Raw genomic sequence first — 16,101 nt, 5'->3', positions numbered from 1 at the left:
TAAAGGATTAGATAGTTCTGTTTGCCAATAATCTATGGAATAGATTATCCAAATTTGTAAAAGTTATACTTTTGTATGGCAAATCCATACGGAACATATCCTGAAATGGTATTCAGTACAATCACCGACTCTGAAGCCCAGGCTGAAATTTAAAGGCCATCGATATTAATGGAAGCATTCTACTTGGGACACATATATCTATGATTTTATATGAACTATATAAGTATTACAAATCAATAAAACTGAAATCATAAAGAGAAGAGTTTCCATATTTTATCTCATAAGATGATGGTGCAGTAAACAGTAATGTCAAAGGTAATATAACTTACTTGTGCCAGTCAAAAAGCACTCTCCACAAAGGTGAATCTTTCGGCATAAGGCGCGCTGCAATTGTATAAAATCCCATTGCTTTTTCAGTATTACTAAGTGCGATATGGACAAGTCCAAGTGTATGGTATGAATCTGGTACATGCGGTGCCAGCCTAACAACTTCATTCAGAACAGATATGGCCTACAAAATATTCAATAAAAATAGTAAAAGGAATTACTATGCTTTGACTAAAATAAAGGTTGAGTAAGTTGAATCCAGAAAGCTGAGCAAGCCAAAAGAAATTCGAAACATAATATAAAGAATTAAAGATAGTAAAACTTAAAGTTCTATCAACTTGCAGTTTATTTTGCAAAATGTATATTTCCAAACATTTTTCACACCTTATAGTGTTTGGAAAAATTAGAAAACTTGCTAACTAACGATATAGTTCTAGATACAAGGAAAATTAAGCCATTTTACAATCTACTATGGACTCACAGTAAGCACTTACAATCAGTGAATCACCCACAGCTGAATACTGTTGGTGCTATTGATGGCCATAGTCCATACATAATCAAAATATACCAATTCATGTGTAATTTTCTCTTGCATTCGAGTATCTTCACACTAAGAACACAAATATGGAATCCACATTGATCTAGATCTTCTCACATTCATTTTCATTGAAAGAAAATTAAAAAAGGGCGACCCAGACCCCAGTGCACTAATTTTACAAACAATGAAAGAAAATTTACAGTTGTTTAAAAATAATTCATTTTCTAATAAATTCTACACAGATTATATTCTCTAAAAAAAATCCAAAGAGAAGTTATTTTACAAAGGAAAAAAGAATTGGGCCACGGAAAAAAATATTATGCTGTTAAATAAATCAAAGTAAAGTGTAATGTCACAAAAGGAGAAAATAGAAAAATAAAATAAAATCATAGATAGTTTAGGTCGTACAAATACTAGCCTAGGCACCTAGACAAGGCATTGAAAAAGTGCTTTCTCTGGTCTAGGCGCAAAACTAAGAACTGCCCAGGCAAGCACCAAGAAGAAGAAGAAGAAGAAAAAGAAAAAAAAGAAGAAGAGGAAGAGTGAATGAATCTTTTAAGATTTTTTATGCTAAGGAATTAGTAGATTGGTCATATAACTTTTCATTTGGCTATTTTGTTTTCAATATTTGATTAGACTCAATGTTCTTTGGCCATCGCAATGTAAAAATACAATATGAAACTTATATTTTGAATCAAAAATAATAACTGCAATGCACATATATAGATCTTCAAAAGGCAATTTAAAAAAAATGAAAAGACAGAGAAAACACATTTTATCACTCTCTCCACCTCCTCGGGCCAGCCTTTTAGACTGATACACATTTATTGAGATGGGCTGCAAAGGCCATTAGACCCAATACAATGGAATTTCAAAATAATTTCCAAATCACAAATCTATTAGAAAAACCAGATTGACCTATCAAAAACCCTTTAGATATCAGCTGATAATATATAGCACCCATATTTAAAACCCTAGCTTTTAAGCATATATATGTGTCCATAGATTCTATAGATTTTGATTTCCATGCACAACACAAGGGTTTAGGGCCTAAGAAAAAATATTTAGAAAGATTCCTATTGAGATGATGATGAAAGATAACCTTTGATTTTGTTGTGTAGGGAATGGTTAATTTAATGGTTACATTAAAGAGAAGCAAGTCAATGAGAAATGGCAATTACATTTGTATAAACTATTACACGCTTGACGCAAAAGTTGGAATAGGCCACAGCCATATTTCTTTCATCAAATGCTACCTATTTTGAACCTGAAATCATGCTCTTATTCATCATTTCATGTGATTTTAATGTGCTAGATGCTAATTTTTTATGGTTTTGTTCTTTAACACATGAACTATAGTTCTCGTTTTCTATTGTGTAAAATCTAAAGATGCAAAAATTTCAAGTAGGTCAAACTGAAATTTTAACCAGATAGCACAACCAGTTTTCTTCAATTTTCTAACCCAGACTGAATATGAAGGCAAATTTATAAATCCGCACATCAAAGAAATATAGCATTGGTGCTTAATGCAGTGTGCTGATGGGATGCAATGATCCATGCAAGCTCTTTTCTACATCATCCATCTTCTAACTAGATCAGCAGATGTACATGTCAAATCTCCAGGCTAAGCTGGAAAAAATGGATCAAGTAGGTCCTAAATTAAGAGTCCAAGGGCTCAATGGTTGAGAGAGAAAAAGAGTGAAGGCTGAGGGCTCAACAGGTTAATTGGGTTAATTTCAATATATTTTTGTATTCAGCCATATTTTATTTCTCAGAAACTTGAAGTTATCATATGATATGCTGTATACATTTAATCTAAAAGCATCATCAAATTCACATGTAAAATCAAGGTTAAACTGCAAAAAGCTGTTACTAAAACAGAAAATGGAGATTTATCCTGCAGCTGACCTCTTCATAGCGGCCATGTGCATAGAGAACAGTAGCATCACCCAGCATCTTTGTAATTTTAGGGCTGAGCTTATTTTTTGATCCTTTCCTCCTACCTCTTTTCTTAAGCTGCACGATAAGAACAATAGATTAGCATAGTCTACAAGAAATTCAAAATTCTAATTCTTCCTTTATCTTTTCTTAGATTTCATAACAAAAAGCGTAACTGTGTCATAAAAAAAATAAAAATTAAAAAAAATCCAGAAAAGGAATTACAGAAAGTACACATCTGTAAACACATATAACAAACCATTAATAAAGAATACCCTCGAAACAAAAGCGATCAGAAAATCATAGAAACAGATTTTCAATATAGTGAAAACCAGGGTTTCATGAAATCAAATGCCATGATGACCTCTCTCTATGCTGGCAGCAACCATTTACAAAAACTATGCACCTTTGCTCTATAGTTTGCATGGGGCAACGGGCAAGGACAGAACCTTTATCATGATTCTACTGGCATTTGAGTTTACATTAGTAAACAATCTTAAAGATAAGCATTATACCCATTATTTGATTGAAGGATTGATAAATTGATTTTGATGCTGTAACCGCTTATAGAATTCCACTCGAGGATAAAGAAAGAAAAACAGACAGACAAAGAAAGAAAATCATCAGATCTATAAATAGAATTCATTCTCAGAATCAACACAAACCATTATGCATGAATAACAATAAGCCAGCTACTATGTGGCACAATTCTTCAATTTTTTCAAGAGGGTTAATATTAGCTGAAGAAAATGCACACAACTTAGGGAAAGCCTTTGTTGGGGTAAGGTAGCAATAATAAATGAACAGGCTGGGGAATTTAAAAAAAAAAAAAAATCCAAAGTCACATCCTACCATAAGCTATGTTTCAGAAATGAAATACAATATCAACCAGCAAAAAACAAAAGATCATCCATACCTTTCGTGACTTTCTCTTGATACCGTAATTCATGGCCTCCATTATTTCATCCATGCTAGCTCCAGATATATCTTCTTGCCTAGCCTTCTTCCCAGACCCTGCACTGTCATTTAAAAAAATCTACAAAACATAAGTCCAAATACAAGCATATTAACAACAAGCCAAAATTGTTGAGTGACAAGAACAACAAAGAAAAACATTAATAAAAAATATTATCACGATCACTTCTTATTCTTAAATGGAATTCGACCATCCTCTAAAACAATAACCATCTAATCCTGCAAGAACCAATTCACTTGAAGAAACAGGAAACAAACAGAGTAGAATAATAAAAGGCAGATGCTGTTTTAAGCTTTCATGCACAAAAATTGTAACTTTGGATGCTACATGAATTTGAACTCATGCACAAATGTTTGAAATACTTTCTGATCCACAATATATATGCAGAACATTTAATATATCTAACAAATGCAAAGGCCAAGTCATAAAATTTTGCAAAAGGACACCCAGCTTGGAAGTATAAAATTTAAAGGAAGGCACTTCCCTGCCTTCCTGATGCAAAAATATAAAATCATTGTTTATTTTAAAAAGAGAAAAAAAGAGAGATTAGCATGGAAGAGAGGAAGATTACTAATACTAACCCCTCACAATCACCAAGTCCTTTACGCTTTTTTGCAGCAAGAGCCTCATATTCAACATGATCAAATTGTTGATAAAATCGAACTCCAGAACCATCAGTAGCAACATCAGCTTCAATTCTACCTACTGAATTATCGTTCTCCTGTTCTTCTAATTCACCATCATCACCTTCATCTTCATCTTCTTCTACCTCCTCCCCGTCCTCCTCCTCCTCCTCCTCCTCCTCCTCCTCCTCAGTACTCATATCCAAGGCAAATCCATCAAAGTCACCCTTTTCAATTCCCTTATTTCCTATCATAATCTACCAATTCAAAATATGTCAACTTGCAATTCCACATAAAAAAAATTTTAAGAAAAATAATAATTGAAAGCCATCTTTTTGGCTGCTGAGAATGTAGGAAACACAAAGGGAAACGTGAAGGTGACAGTCAACAGTATGAACCCGCCACAAATTATGCAGCAAATTTCTTAAATTCAAACCCTAGACCATTGTTAAATTCACAAATTTAAAAATTTTATTAAAATAAACCATAAAACAATTTCACCAATTATTTAAATCATTCAAATTTCCGCCAAATTCAAGAGACGAATTTCAAATTAAAAAGAAAAAGCTAAAGCACTCACCGAATTGAGCTTAGAGCTTTGGTATTGGAGAACTACTTGGTAACCATTTTCCTGAAAAGGAAAACACCACAGTCGTAATTCACCTAGCTTCCCTACTTGTACAGGTAAAATAAATATAACTACAGTCGAAAAAGAGGCGAAAACCAAATGCAAAACCTTACTCTTAATAAGGTTATGCTGTTGGCTGGTTTTTGGGGTGGTGGTGGGGCGGCAAGAAACAAGAATCCAGCTAGAGAAAATGAGAAATAATGATAGAGATGATCTATGCATTCAAAGAACAATATGGATTTAAGTTGCAAGCTACATGAAATTCAAGACACGTGTTTAAAACACTCCAACTATGGATTGTTTAGATAAATTAAAAAAAAAAATTAAAAACAAAATAAAAAAAAAAATTACTCTGCATTGTTTAGATAAATTATTAAAATATAAGAGAATGCAATTTCCCTCTTAAAAGAATATAAAAAAATAACTATTATATGCTCATTTTTCTTCCCATGTTTATATTATTGAAAGTTATTTAAATATTTTAACAATTATTTTACCCTATTTCTATCCATTTCTCACCAATTTAGATAGAAATATTTTTAGTTAAAATTTCTCCTCTCTTTTCTTTTCTCTCCAATTTTCTCTTTTATTTGATGTTCAATCAAGAAAATTTAGAGAAAACTCTCCTCTCCATTTCCCTCAATCCAAACAAAAGGAATTTGGTCATCTTTGGTATCCATGATTCAATTAAGCATCTTTAGCAGGAATGGATGAAGTGAACACAGTCACAGTGTAGTGTGAATTTATATTGATTGAAACCAGTAACTGTGTCTCTACTCCTGTTTCAAGATTCAGCCACATAAATCCACGTTTGCGATTCCAATTGAAGAACGGGTAGTCTAGTTAAACACAATCTAATAGTATTGAGAACTACTTGGTAACCATTTTCCTGAAAAGGAAAACTAAAAAGCACTAATTCACCTAGCTTCCCTACTTGTACAGGTAACATATATATAACTACAGTCGAAAAAGAGAGGCGAAAACCAAATGCAAAACCTTGCTCTTAATAAGGTTATGTTGTTGGCTGGTTTTTGGGGTGGTGGTGGGGGGGCAAGAAACAAGAATCCAGCTAGAGAAAATCATAAATAATAATAGAGATGATCTATGCATTCAAAGAACAATATGGATTTAAGTTGCAAGCTACATGAAATTCAAGAAATGAAGGCCCAAATATCTGACATGTTTAAAACACTTCAACTATGGAAGAACACAAGGGAAAAACAAGTTCTTAACATATGGGAATTGGGAAAGGACAGAAGATCTAGGAATCAACTGTAGTCACCTGTTGCCACTCCCCATCTACAGCTTCGTTCCATAGAGTGACATTGTCATTCCCATCAGCAACAGCCACTATGTTTCCAGTGAGGGACCATGAGACTCTCCAAACAGGAGTCTTGAAATCATGCAACACCTTACCCTCCCATTGATCCCCTTCCTTTCCCACAGTCCATATAATAACCTTCCCATCCTGAGAAGCACTAGCAATAGTGGACTTTGGAAGGCCCAAGTTAGGTGCCCATGCGACATCTCTTACCCAATCAGTGTGCATTTGAAGAGCTGGAAAGCAGTCCATCTTCCAAGTTCCATTGTAGAGCTTCCAAACTTTGACAGTATTGTCACAACCACCAGAGCAAAGCTTCTGAACAGGGTCAAGCAAACCAGAACCAACAAGAGCACCAGGCGCTGTCGATGGTGCCCAAGAAACAGAAGTTACACCAACTGGGTGAGCTTGATCGATTCTGGAAGTGTCCCATCCACCATCTGGTCGTGCAGTAAAAACTGATATATTTCCATCTGAGGAGCCACACGCCAAACAAAGACCAACCTCATGAGGTGCCCAAGCAATAGAGTTAACCGATGATTTGTGGTCATCAAAAACATGAGCTTGAGTCCACTCATTCTGGTTGCCCTCCTTCCATATTATGACACGCCCATCATAAGAACATGAAGCAAGCAAAGATCCAAACTTTGGGTGAGCCCAGGATACTTGCCAAACAGGTCCTTCATGGGCAGTGAGCTGAGCTAGCTGCTGGGAAGTATTATTGCTATTGTTAACCCCAATTATCTTGATTGAGTGGTCAGATGAGGCAGTTGCAGTGCGCTTGCCATAGTAATCCCTAGGTTGCACGGAAACGGGAGGCAGGAGCGTTTCCCCGTTCCGGAAACGTTTCCTTGCCGGAAACGTTAGGACACGGCGAGGAAACGTCTCCGGGCCGTTTCCGTAATTCCTTGAAATTTTAAACGCGTTTCCTTCGCCGGACACGCGTTTCTTTAAAAAAAAAACAAAAAAGGCCGCACCTCCGGGAAGAAAGGAGAAGGCAAAGAAAAAAGAAGAAGAAGAAGAAGAGGAGAAGAAGGAGGAGTACCTGGTGGTGCAGCAGCGTGCCGGCGATGGGAGGTGACTGGTCTCTGCTTCCTTCCCCGTCTCTGCCAATCAGCCTCCCTTGCCCCTGATGGCGCTGCTCCTTATTCATGGCTCTGCTCCAGTGCTCCTTGCCCGAATCTTCTGTTTGATTTTTTTTTAATCCTTTTTTTTTTTCAATTTTATTAAAACTCTTAACCTTTTATTTTCAGCATTTTAATATTAATTTTATTATCCTATATATTTATTATTTCAATTACTTATAATTATAAATATATAAATTAATTAATTAATTAATTTTATTTTTTTTTCTTATTTTAATATATAAATTTATTATAACTAAAACTTTCAAATATATATATATATATATATATTATTTATTTATAAATAAATCCTTATATTTTTTATATTTACGATTTTCCCCGCATTTTCGTTTCCTATATTTTTTAAAATGTCATTTCTTAGTGTCCATTTTCACGTTTTCCCGTGTTCGCGTTTCCATTTCCGTGCTACAAAGTCCATAGCCACATCATGAACTGTGTCCTAATTACTGGTCTCAATCTTCTGAGAAGGCATTTTCTCTCCTTTATTAAAATTGGATAAGAACCAAAATCAAAATTCTTTTTCACAAAAATTCATATTTTATGAAAATTTACAAAACTCTAGTAGAACCCATCAATTGAGATAAGAAACTATGCGAAACTACCATTTTCTTGATTTCTAATTACCAGATCCAGATCGTGGATTGCTAGCGTCCAAAATCAACGTTTCCACCAATAAATTGATAATAAAAACAAAAAAAGTAAGATTAAACAAGGAAAGTATTACTGATTATATTGATGAATTAGGGTTTACAGACGTTTGATTACTGGAGAATCAGTAATGGTTGAAACATTGAAGACTCAGCGAGGGAGTTTTTTCTCCAAGCAAATATTGGGATTTTGGGTGAAGATTCTTTTTAGGGTTGTGCAATTGGAATTAATGTCTACACTCTACACTGCCTATCATGAATTCCAACTTTTCATGTAAAGTTTGATTGGGTCCTAATTAATATTTATTTTTTTTATTAATTCACACCTTTTGTTTAAGTTGGATTCAATTTGATTTAAAAAAAATAAAATATTTTTTATATTTTATAATTAAAATTTATTTATATTATTTTATTTATTTGTATCTTTTAAATTTAAATTTTATACAGTGATTAAAAAGAATAATATGATCACTTTATTTTTAATTATTTTTTATTTTATTTAATTAATTTTTATATAAATATTTATTTTATTTATAAAAAAATTAATAATTCTTAATTTTTTAAATTTGATAGATAATTTAAAAAATATTTAAATGCCAATAAATGAAAATGAATGAATAAATAATAATAAAAATTTAAATATTATATAATTATAATTAAAATAAAATAAATAAAATTAAATCCTCAAAATATAAGACTAGTTAATAATCCTAAACCTCCATCCTCTAGAAATTAATAAATATTGTAAAGTATTTTTTTTTCGTGCTTTTTTAATTTTTTCACGTGATTAAAGAAGTAATTAAATTAGTAAAATTAATAATAAATTATTTTTTTATTTTAATTAAATTATTTTTTATCTGATTTACTTAAGAGAAATAAAGAAAGGTGGTGATATTTTGTAACACCCCAAAATTTTAAATTTTATGAGCATTTTTAGTATTTTAATTTTATTTAAATTTTAGGAATTTTTTTGAGATTTTTTGGATTTTAAAAATCGGGTTTGATTTTCCGAAAATATAAACTTTGATGAATTTTAAAATTTATTTAAAGACCACGTGGCAAAACTAAAAATATATTTGGAGTCTACGTATTTTTCTGAGTTTTCTGGAATTTTTTCGGAATTTTTGGACCTCGTTTTGGCCCGAGGCGAGTAAAAATTCAAAATTTTGTACTTGAATCGAATCAATCGACAAGACCGGATCGGACCGTCGAATCGCTCCTTTCCTTTTTTCTCCGCGTCGTTCCCTCTCCCCTTCTCTCTCTTTTTCTCTCCTCCTTATCACTCCCGATCATCGTGAATCCTCCAAGCTTGGCTTCCCGGCCAAAATCCGGCCGATCCGCCACCAATTGACCGGTCTTGTGTCTAAAATCATCTACTCGAGAGCTTTCCATAGACACCAAGAATGCGAAATCCATCGAGCGGTTTGTCCGATTTTTGCTCGAAGATTTTAGCCCATTTTGACTTTTGGGCTAGATTTCGAAACCGTGAATCCCACGAAAACCGAGGGTACCAAAGATGCTCCAATCGTCGAGCTGCGCGACATAAATTTCAAATTTTTCCGACACCATTTTTCTATTTTAACTTCGCAAAGGTTTTTCCGAGCATTTAATGAGCTTAGAAAATTCAAAAATTTATGTACTAACCCCGTGTTATGGGCTTCGTGTAGGTATCCTCGATTCAAAAAATTCGGCTTGACTGAATTCCTAGTGCAGAATTCATTAAAAAGTTCCGAGGTTTTGGCTAGGTTTTGGCTAGCCCCATTGTCGAATTCAAGCAAAAGGTAAACCCAACCTTGCTTTTTCGTAATTTTCTAGTGCTTAAATAGGATTAAAAATCCATAAAATATTCTTGGTAGCTTAGAAAATTATGATTCTTTTGCAATAGCTTAATAATATTGCTAAGGAGCGAGGCAAAGTTTTAGAATTTTTAGAGCTTATTTGGGCTTTTTACAAAAGGTCAATTATAGGGACTAAATTGAAATTTTACATGTTGTGATGGATGATTGAATTGGTGGCCCAGAGAGCTGTGTGATGTGATTGAGTTGTGGACATATGGATTGTGAATATAGAAGTGTGTTTTGAGCCCTTTGGTTGGTAGGTGTCCTAGGTATAGAGATGGGATTTGAGCCGATTTAGGACATACGTTGGTCTTTTCTTTGTTTGTTGTATTGAGTCAAATTTATTAAATGATTGTAATAAAATTGTCAGTGAGCAGATGCCTTTCTTCCTCAATTACAAAGTGATTATCAAGTCCGTGAGTAAAATATTAATTTTAATTGTAATTTCGATATTATTATATGTTCACATGCCCATGCATCACTTATATGCATATAATTATGTAGTTAAACTCTAGGCACGATTTATGTTGCATTGATAATCATAAAGTGCCATGAATGTTGTTGTGGTAATTTGGAGCAAGCGGCGCTTGGCGTTGGCGTGTGATGTGGTGTGGACTATGGATAGGACGTAGTCACGTTGAGTTCTTCATGGGACCGATCCTTGAGGTAGTCACGTGAGTTCTTTTGGGACCCTCGATTTTGTTATTAAGTGGAAGTCCGTGAAGTTCTTCACTGCACTAGGTTGGATTTAAGAGAGTCAGATAGGGATCGGCCCATATATTATGATTGATGCTACAGGGTGCGTGAGTGCTCCAAATTACCTTTTGATGCTATGATGTGAATTTATTCGATGTTGCATTTCATTCCACAGTTGCATTAGTTTTAGATAGTTATAGAGATTATGGTTAAAATTGATATTTTACTCTTCGAGTTGAACGCTCACTCCTTCAATATTTTTTCTACAGGAGGATTTTATTTTGGTTAACCCGCTTTTCTCCTTCGCAGTTGTTTATCGATAATTGTGTAATTTTATTTACTCCTAGAATTTCCGCATGTGTTAAGTATTTATTTGATTATGGTATGTAATATTATTATCATGTTGACCTGACCGTAAACTTAATATTCTATGCTGCTTGATGGATTGGATGAGGAAGCTCCCATTTCTTTATGATGTTATGAGTATGTGGAGGGTGAGCCGAGCTCCCAATTGAGTATTATTGTGTTTACAGTCGGTAAGTCAAAACTCTGCTAGAAAGTCCATTTTATGGCTCTGTCCGCTTGTTTTCTTGAAATTGGCCCAAATGGGCCTTAGAGTTGGGTTAATGAACAGTTAGGGCTTACTACGGGGCTTTAGGGTCGCCTGTGTCCTAGTCTTTGGCCCATAGGTTGGGTCGTGACATATTTATTTTAAGAATTTATAAAAATAGTTAGTGTTTAGTGAATAAAAAAAACTATTACCCGTTAATCTTCAAAACAACAGATAATGTTGAATAAAATAATTTTATAATATTTTCAGTTTAATTTTTGGTTTTAATTAAGTTTCAGTGGCAATTTTGTAATTTTCTTATATGTTGTATGCATTACCAATAGTATAACTACTGACATGTATTACCACTTTTATAAAATCTGTTTTGAATTAATCAAATCAAATTTCTTTTTAATTTTACTTAATTTTGATAAAAGGCTCTTTAATTTTGATTTTAATTTTAGTTTTTGACTGTTTAAGTTTTAATTAAAAACCATTTAATTCACATGTTGCACTCTAAAATTGTTACTTTTTTGAAAAAAAAAATTCCAATTTAAACAAAGCTAAAATCAATAGTTTAAATAGCTGATTTTGATCCAATTCTAGTTCAGGATCCACAATGATTTAAAATTTAACTCATGGTTCTAAATTCAATAGTATTCTATGGTTACTTAATTTAAAATAAAGTAAATATTATTTACAGAAAATAAGATAATTTAACGAAATTTTAAAACTTATTCCATTAAATTTTTGTAAAATGATTTTTTTATGTAAAATAGTGAATTACAGAAAATTTATTAATTTAATAAAAAATTAAAATTTCTTCACATGAAAGAATATATATAATATTTTTTAATAATATATATAATATTTTTTAATAATATTAAAAAAATACTATAAATGAACTTAAATAAGATATATTTATTTAGCATTTCATATTTAACATATATTATTTTAATTAAAATTTAAAATATGAAAAACATGATAATGATAATTTAAGATATTGAAGGAATTTTATTTTTTTTAGTTAATTAAATTTTTCATAATTAATTATTTTGCAGAAAAAAATATTATTTTATAAAAATTTAATAAAATAAATTTTAAATTTTTGTTAAATCATTTAATTTTTCATAATAAAATAACTTTACTTTATTTTAAACCAATAAACTATATAATACGTTTGTGAATGGGAATCAAAGGGCATGAAATTAGATAGGAAAGGCCCAGCCCATGGTGGAACTCAAATAATATTTCATGCATGCATGAATGAAATAGTTGTATAATTAATTTTGGGAAATATGGAAAATGAAAGTGCAAAAGAAAATGACGTAAGTGCAAACCAAATCTCCATAGAAAAGAGAGATATGGATAACACTTGTTGCCGTATAAATTCATCTTCATCATCATCTGCGTCTACACAGCACCAACTTGAAGAGTGAAAGATATGTCCACAGCTGCATTTTCCAGAGGAGCACCCTCCATGTTTTCCAAGTAAGCCTTATTCATGCTTTTCGAGCTTTTTCATCGTCTGGGGAATGTATCCATTTTGAAATTTTGCAACATCTATTATCTAAGTTAAGCCTCTCCGTGCATTGAGATTCTATATTAATCGGGAGATATTGCAATTGACTCCAACTGAGAGTTGAACTCAAGACCTTTAATGGATGCAGGCCGATGATGATTCGGAAAGCCTACCATAGGAAGAGCACTGGTAATTCTTCTTCTGATCATACTTTGCGAGAGACGAGCAATAAGGTGGATGGTGAAGAAATGAAGATGAAGGAAAGACAATTGGGAGATGATGGGAGTTGCTGTTGGGTTCCTCATTGCAGGACCGGGATTTTTTATCCTAAGGGCCAAGAGAAAGTCATGGAAGACATTCCTCCTGAAGCTGCGAAGGATATTCCTGTTATTAATTACTTCTCACACAACTAATGATCGGCAAATTTTAGAATACATCCGGTGCATTACTCTTATCAAAATATAATTTTTCTTTGAAATATGAGAAAGATCCCATATAATTGTTAATTAGAGGATATATACTCTGGATATGCTGAATAATCTCTCTCATATTACATAATTTAAGAATTATTACACAAATATTATGTCTTAAGTCTATTGAAAGGCATGTTGATGCTTTGGAGATGATAATGATAAGCGAGGTAACTAAGCTTATCTTCTTCTACCGTATCAATTGATCTCAAAATGATGATGACCTTATAAGTTGATGAAATGTTAATGAAAGGATTGAAATGATGTGTCATGAGTTCCCAAAACCATCAACATCATAAGGATCGAAGTAAAAGAAAGATGTTATGATCTTTCACCCAGAATCGAGTCACGAACCTATTAATAGTGAAATATGATTCAAAAGCTGAACCTTTTGCTTTGTCTCATTATTTCCTCGACTTATTGTTGCTGAAAACATAAGCTTATTAAAAGGAAGCTCTAGCCTTAGACCTGTTGGAGAATAAAGAGTCCAGATTTTAATTTAGTTGAAAATAATTCTGTTTGATATTTTATTCATAATCTGATCTTCTTATAAAAAGATTATTACATGATTTCATATAGAATTTTCTACTATTGGAAATCAACATTTAAGGCTATAATATAAGATAATGACAATCAAAGTAATATCTTAATTGGGATATTTATTTTTGCTAATAATTAGTTATTGTTGCTGCTAAATCTGCCTATGATGCTAATTTATTTGTTACCATTCTTATCACCATGACAGGAATCTCTTGTGGATCCCATCTTGCACAAGCCTTGCCAATAAATGCACCCATAACATCACACCCCTTCCTAGAGAAAAAGCTTGTCCTCAAGCTCAACAATAGGATACGACCGTGAATCACCCATAGTCCCTTTGCCTCATTGCTTCCTCTAAATCATCCATCTCCAACGAAAATAACTTCTTACATTGATGCTCGGAGGAATATAGTTCATCACAATTATAGCAAAGCCCTTTGCTCTTTGCCCAATCATCTCTAAATGGCTTAATCTTTTAATAAAGAGAGACGAATCACTTCCTAAATTGGAATTCTATAATGTGCTAATGGCCTAGTTGGCAATAACCTTAGTTATAGGCAAAATTGATGAAGTAGGTGTTGTTCTTGTATTGGACCATGAATTTGACTAATTTTTTGCTAGCTGTTGTTCTCTTTGTCAGGTTCATAATTGCCACCACGCTTGGGGAATTTTGTATCTCTACATCAATCCGGATTGAATCTGTCAATTCTGTAATAAACAAATCAACTTGTTGATATACTCAAATTGTTGGTGCACGAGTCTAGAACTAACGTTCTACTCTTCCACTGTCCCTGTCTGCTTCAGATTAGCTAATTTGCCCAAAAGATTACTACTAAGTGAATGCCCGAATCTCAAATTGCAATATTCTTTGAATGCATTCCACGATAGTCAGGGTTCTTCTTGTTTTAATCTGTAGAATCAAAGTTATGCCTCTCCTATCATATGGAATGCTGTGAGGTTCACCTTGTCTGTTTCTGGCATCCATTGGTTTGAAAAAATTGTTCACATCGATGTAACCAAATCAACGGATCTTCGAATCCATCAAATGTTAGAAAATCAAACTTTGTATACCTTGGTACTACTCTTGCCTTGGGTCTCACTTCTGTTTTTCCATCAATCTATTGTTGCTGCCTTCATTGTTGTTATTACTACTTGAGCCATCCTCTGTTTCCTTGCCTCGGCTCTTGTAGGTTCCCTGAATGAACTCTTGTAATTGATAAGACAAGTTTTGCAATTGGGATTCCAATTTTGACTCTGATTGCTTGACCTGATCTTCCATTCTTGATTCGACCTGCACTACTGTTACTTTAATAAATGCTTGAGCTTCTTAGAATAGTGCCCTCAATTCTTCTCTCAGATTTGTATTGTACATGACATCTGACTCAGATACTAAGTTATTATGATCTCTCGCCCAAGATCGAGTCACTAGCCTATTAATAGTAAAATTTGATTCAAAAGTTGAAATTTTTACTTTACCTCTATTCTTTTCTTGACATATTATTGCTGAAAACGTAAACTCATGAAAAGGAAGCTCTAACCTTAAGCTCGTTGGAGAAGAGCAAATTCAAATCTCAATTTAATTGAAAATAATTCTGCTTGATAGTTTATTCACAATTTAATCTCCTTATAAAGAGATTATTACATGATTTCATATATATTTTCTACTATTGAAAACGAACATTTAAGGCCATAATTTAATATCATAACAATCAAAATAATATCTTAATTAGAGTATTTATTTTTGCTAATAATTAGTTATTGCTGTTGCTGAATCCACTTTTAATGCTAGTTTATTTGTTATCATTTTTATCACCGTTGACTGGAATCTCTCACGGATCTCGTCTTGCATAAATCTTGTCCTCAAATGCATCCATGACAAAATATTTATGTTTTTGCTGTACAATGCTTTTTATATACAAAAGGCTAATACATTATATCATCAATTTGATTTCAAATTTAAATATAATCAGCCCATTCCTCCAATGTGAAAGAGCAATTAAACACGGATATGACTACAATAAAAGATTTTGTCCACTAGACTACAATGAAAGAAATTGTCATGTAATTGCTTCCTAAAACTAAAATTAAACCTGAAATGAATATATATATATATCTTAAAGACGATGGCTTCTCATTTTATTCATTAAAACCATTTATGAAAACCAATGTGCGAGATTCATATATTGTGATTCCCAAATATATATAAAACAATTGATTAGCAGTGAACATGTTAAGTAGCAAATAGCATTGTATTCGAGTAAAATGGCACAATAATACAGGAGAGCTAAAAAAACCAAACACTTGGGAACTAATTCTAATTCATCTAATAATAAATTAAACAA

At 32.7% G+C, this 16,101-nt stretch overlaps 2 protein-coding genes across 7 annotated transcripts in view; one reads left to right on the top strand and one right to left on the bottom strand.

Moving 5' to 3' along the window:
- The window catches only part of LOC131168949 (uncharacterized), a 56,439-nt gene extending 48,055 nt beyond the window's left edge, over positions 1 to 8,384 (bottom strand). For 2 of the 6 annotated variants that reach the window (XM_058131657.1, XM_058131659.1), the window contains exons 1-7: positions 7,397 to 7,519; positions 6,313 to 7,059; positions 4,983 to 5,033; positions 4,361 to 4,659; positions 3,720 to 3,822; positions 2,774 to 2,881; positions 330 to 511 (exon numbers count right to left, since the gene is read on the bottom strand). In XM_058131657.1, the coding sequence (XP_057987640.1) occupies positions 330 to 511; positions 2,774 to 2,881; positions 3,720 to 3,822; positions 4,361 to 4,659; positions 4,983 to 5,033; positions 6,313 to 7,059; positions 7,397 to 7,504 (1,598 nt within the window). In that variant the 5' untranslated portion in view covers positions 7,505 to 7,519. Of the gene's footprint in view, positions 1 to 329; positions 512 to 2,773; positions 2,882 to 3,719; positions 3,823 to 4,360; positions 4,660 to 4,982; positions 5,034 to 6,312; positions 7,060 to 7,396; positions 7,520 to 8,220 lie in introns of those variants that run through there. The other 4 variants (XM_058131658.1, XM_058131663.1, XM_058131660.1 and 1 more) reach the window with 4 other exon arrangements.
- A 4,181-nt stretch (positions 8,385 to 12,565) lies between these two features.
- LOC110631911 (uncharacterized) lies at positions 12,566 to 13,327 on the top strand. Its single transcript, XM_021779935.2, has 2 exons — positions 12,566 to 12,718; positions 12,898 to 13,327. The coding sequence occupies exons 1-2, from the start codon at positions 12,672 to 12,674 to the stop codon at positions 13,160 to 13,162; spliced, it is 312 nt and encodes a 103-aa protein (XP_021635627.2). The 5' UTR covers positions 12,566 to 12,671; the 3' UTR covers positions 13,163 to 13,327.
- The last annotated feature ends 2,774 nt before the right edge of the window (positions 13,328 to 16,101 follow it).

This window comes from Hevea brasiliensis, chromosome 13, assembly GCF_030052815.1.
Source record: "Hevea brasiliensis isolate MT/VB/25A 57/8 chromosome 13, ASM3005281v1, whole genome shotgun sequence".
Classification (NCBI taxonomy): Eukaryota; Viridiplantae; Streptophyta; class Magnoliopsida; order Malpighiales; family Euphorbiaceae; genus Hevea; species Hevea brasiliensis.
This window is presented reverse-complemented; position numbering and strand designations above follow the sequence as displayed.

Excerpts from the sequence above, each read along its gene's own strand:
- LOC110631911 (XM_021779935.2), top strand. The coding sequence starts at position 12,672 with ATGTCCACAGCTGCATTTTCCAGAGGAGCACCCTCCATGTTTTCCAA. Across the intron at positions 12,719-12,897 it reads GCACCCTCCATGTTTTCCAA|GCCGATGATGATTCGGAAAG; the intron begins GTAAGCCTTATT and ends TAATGGATGCAG.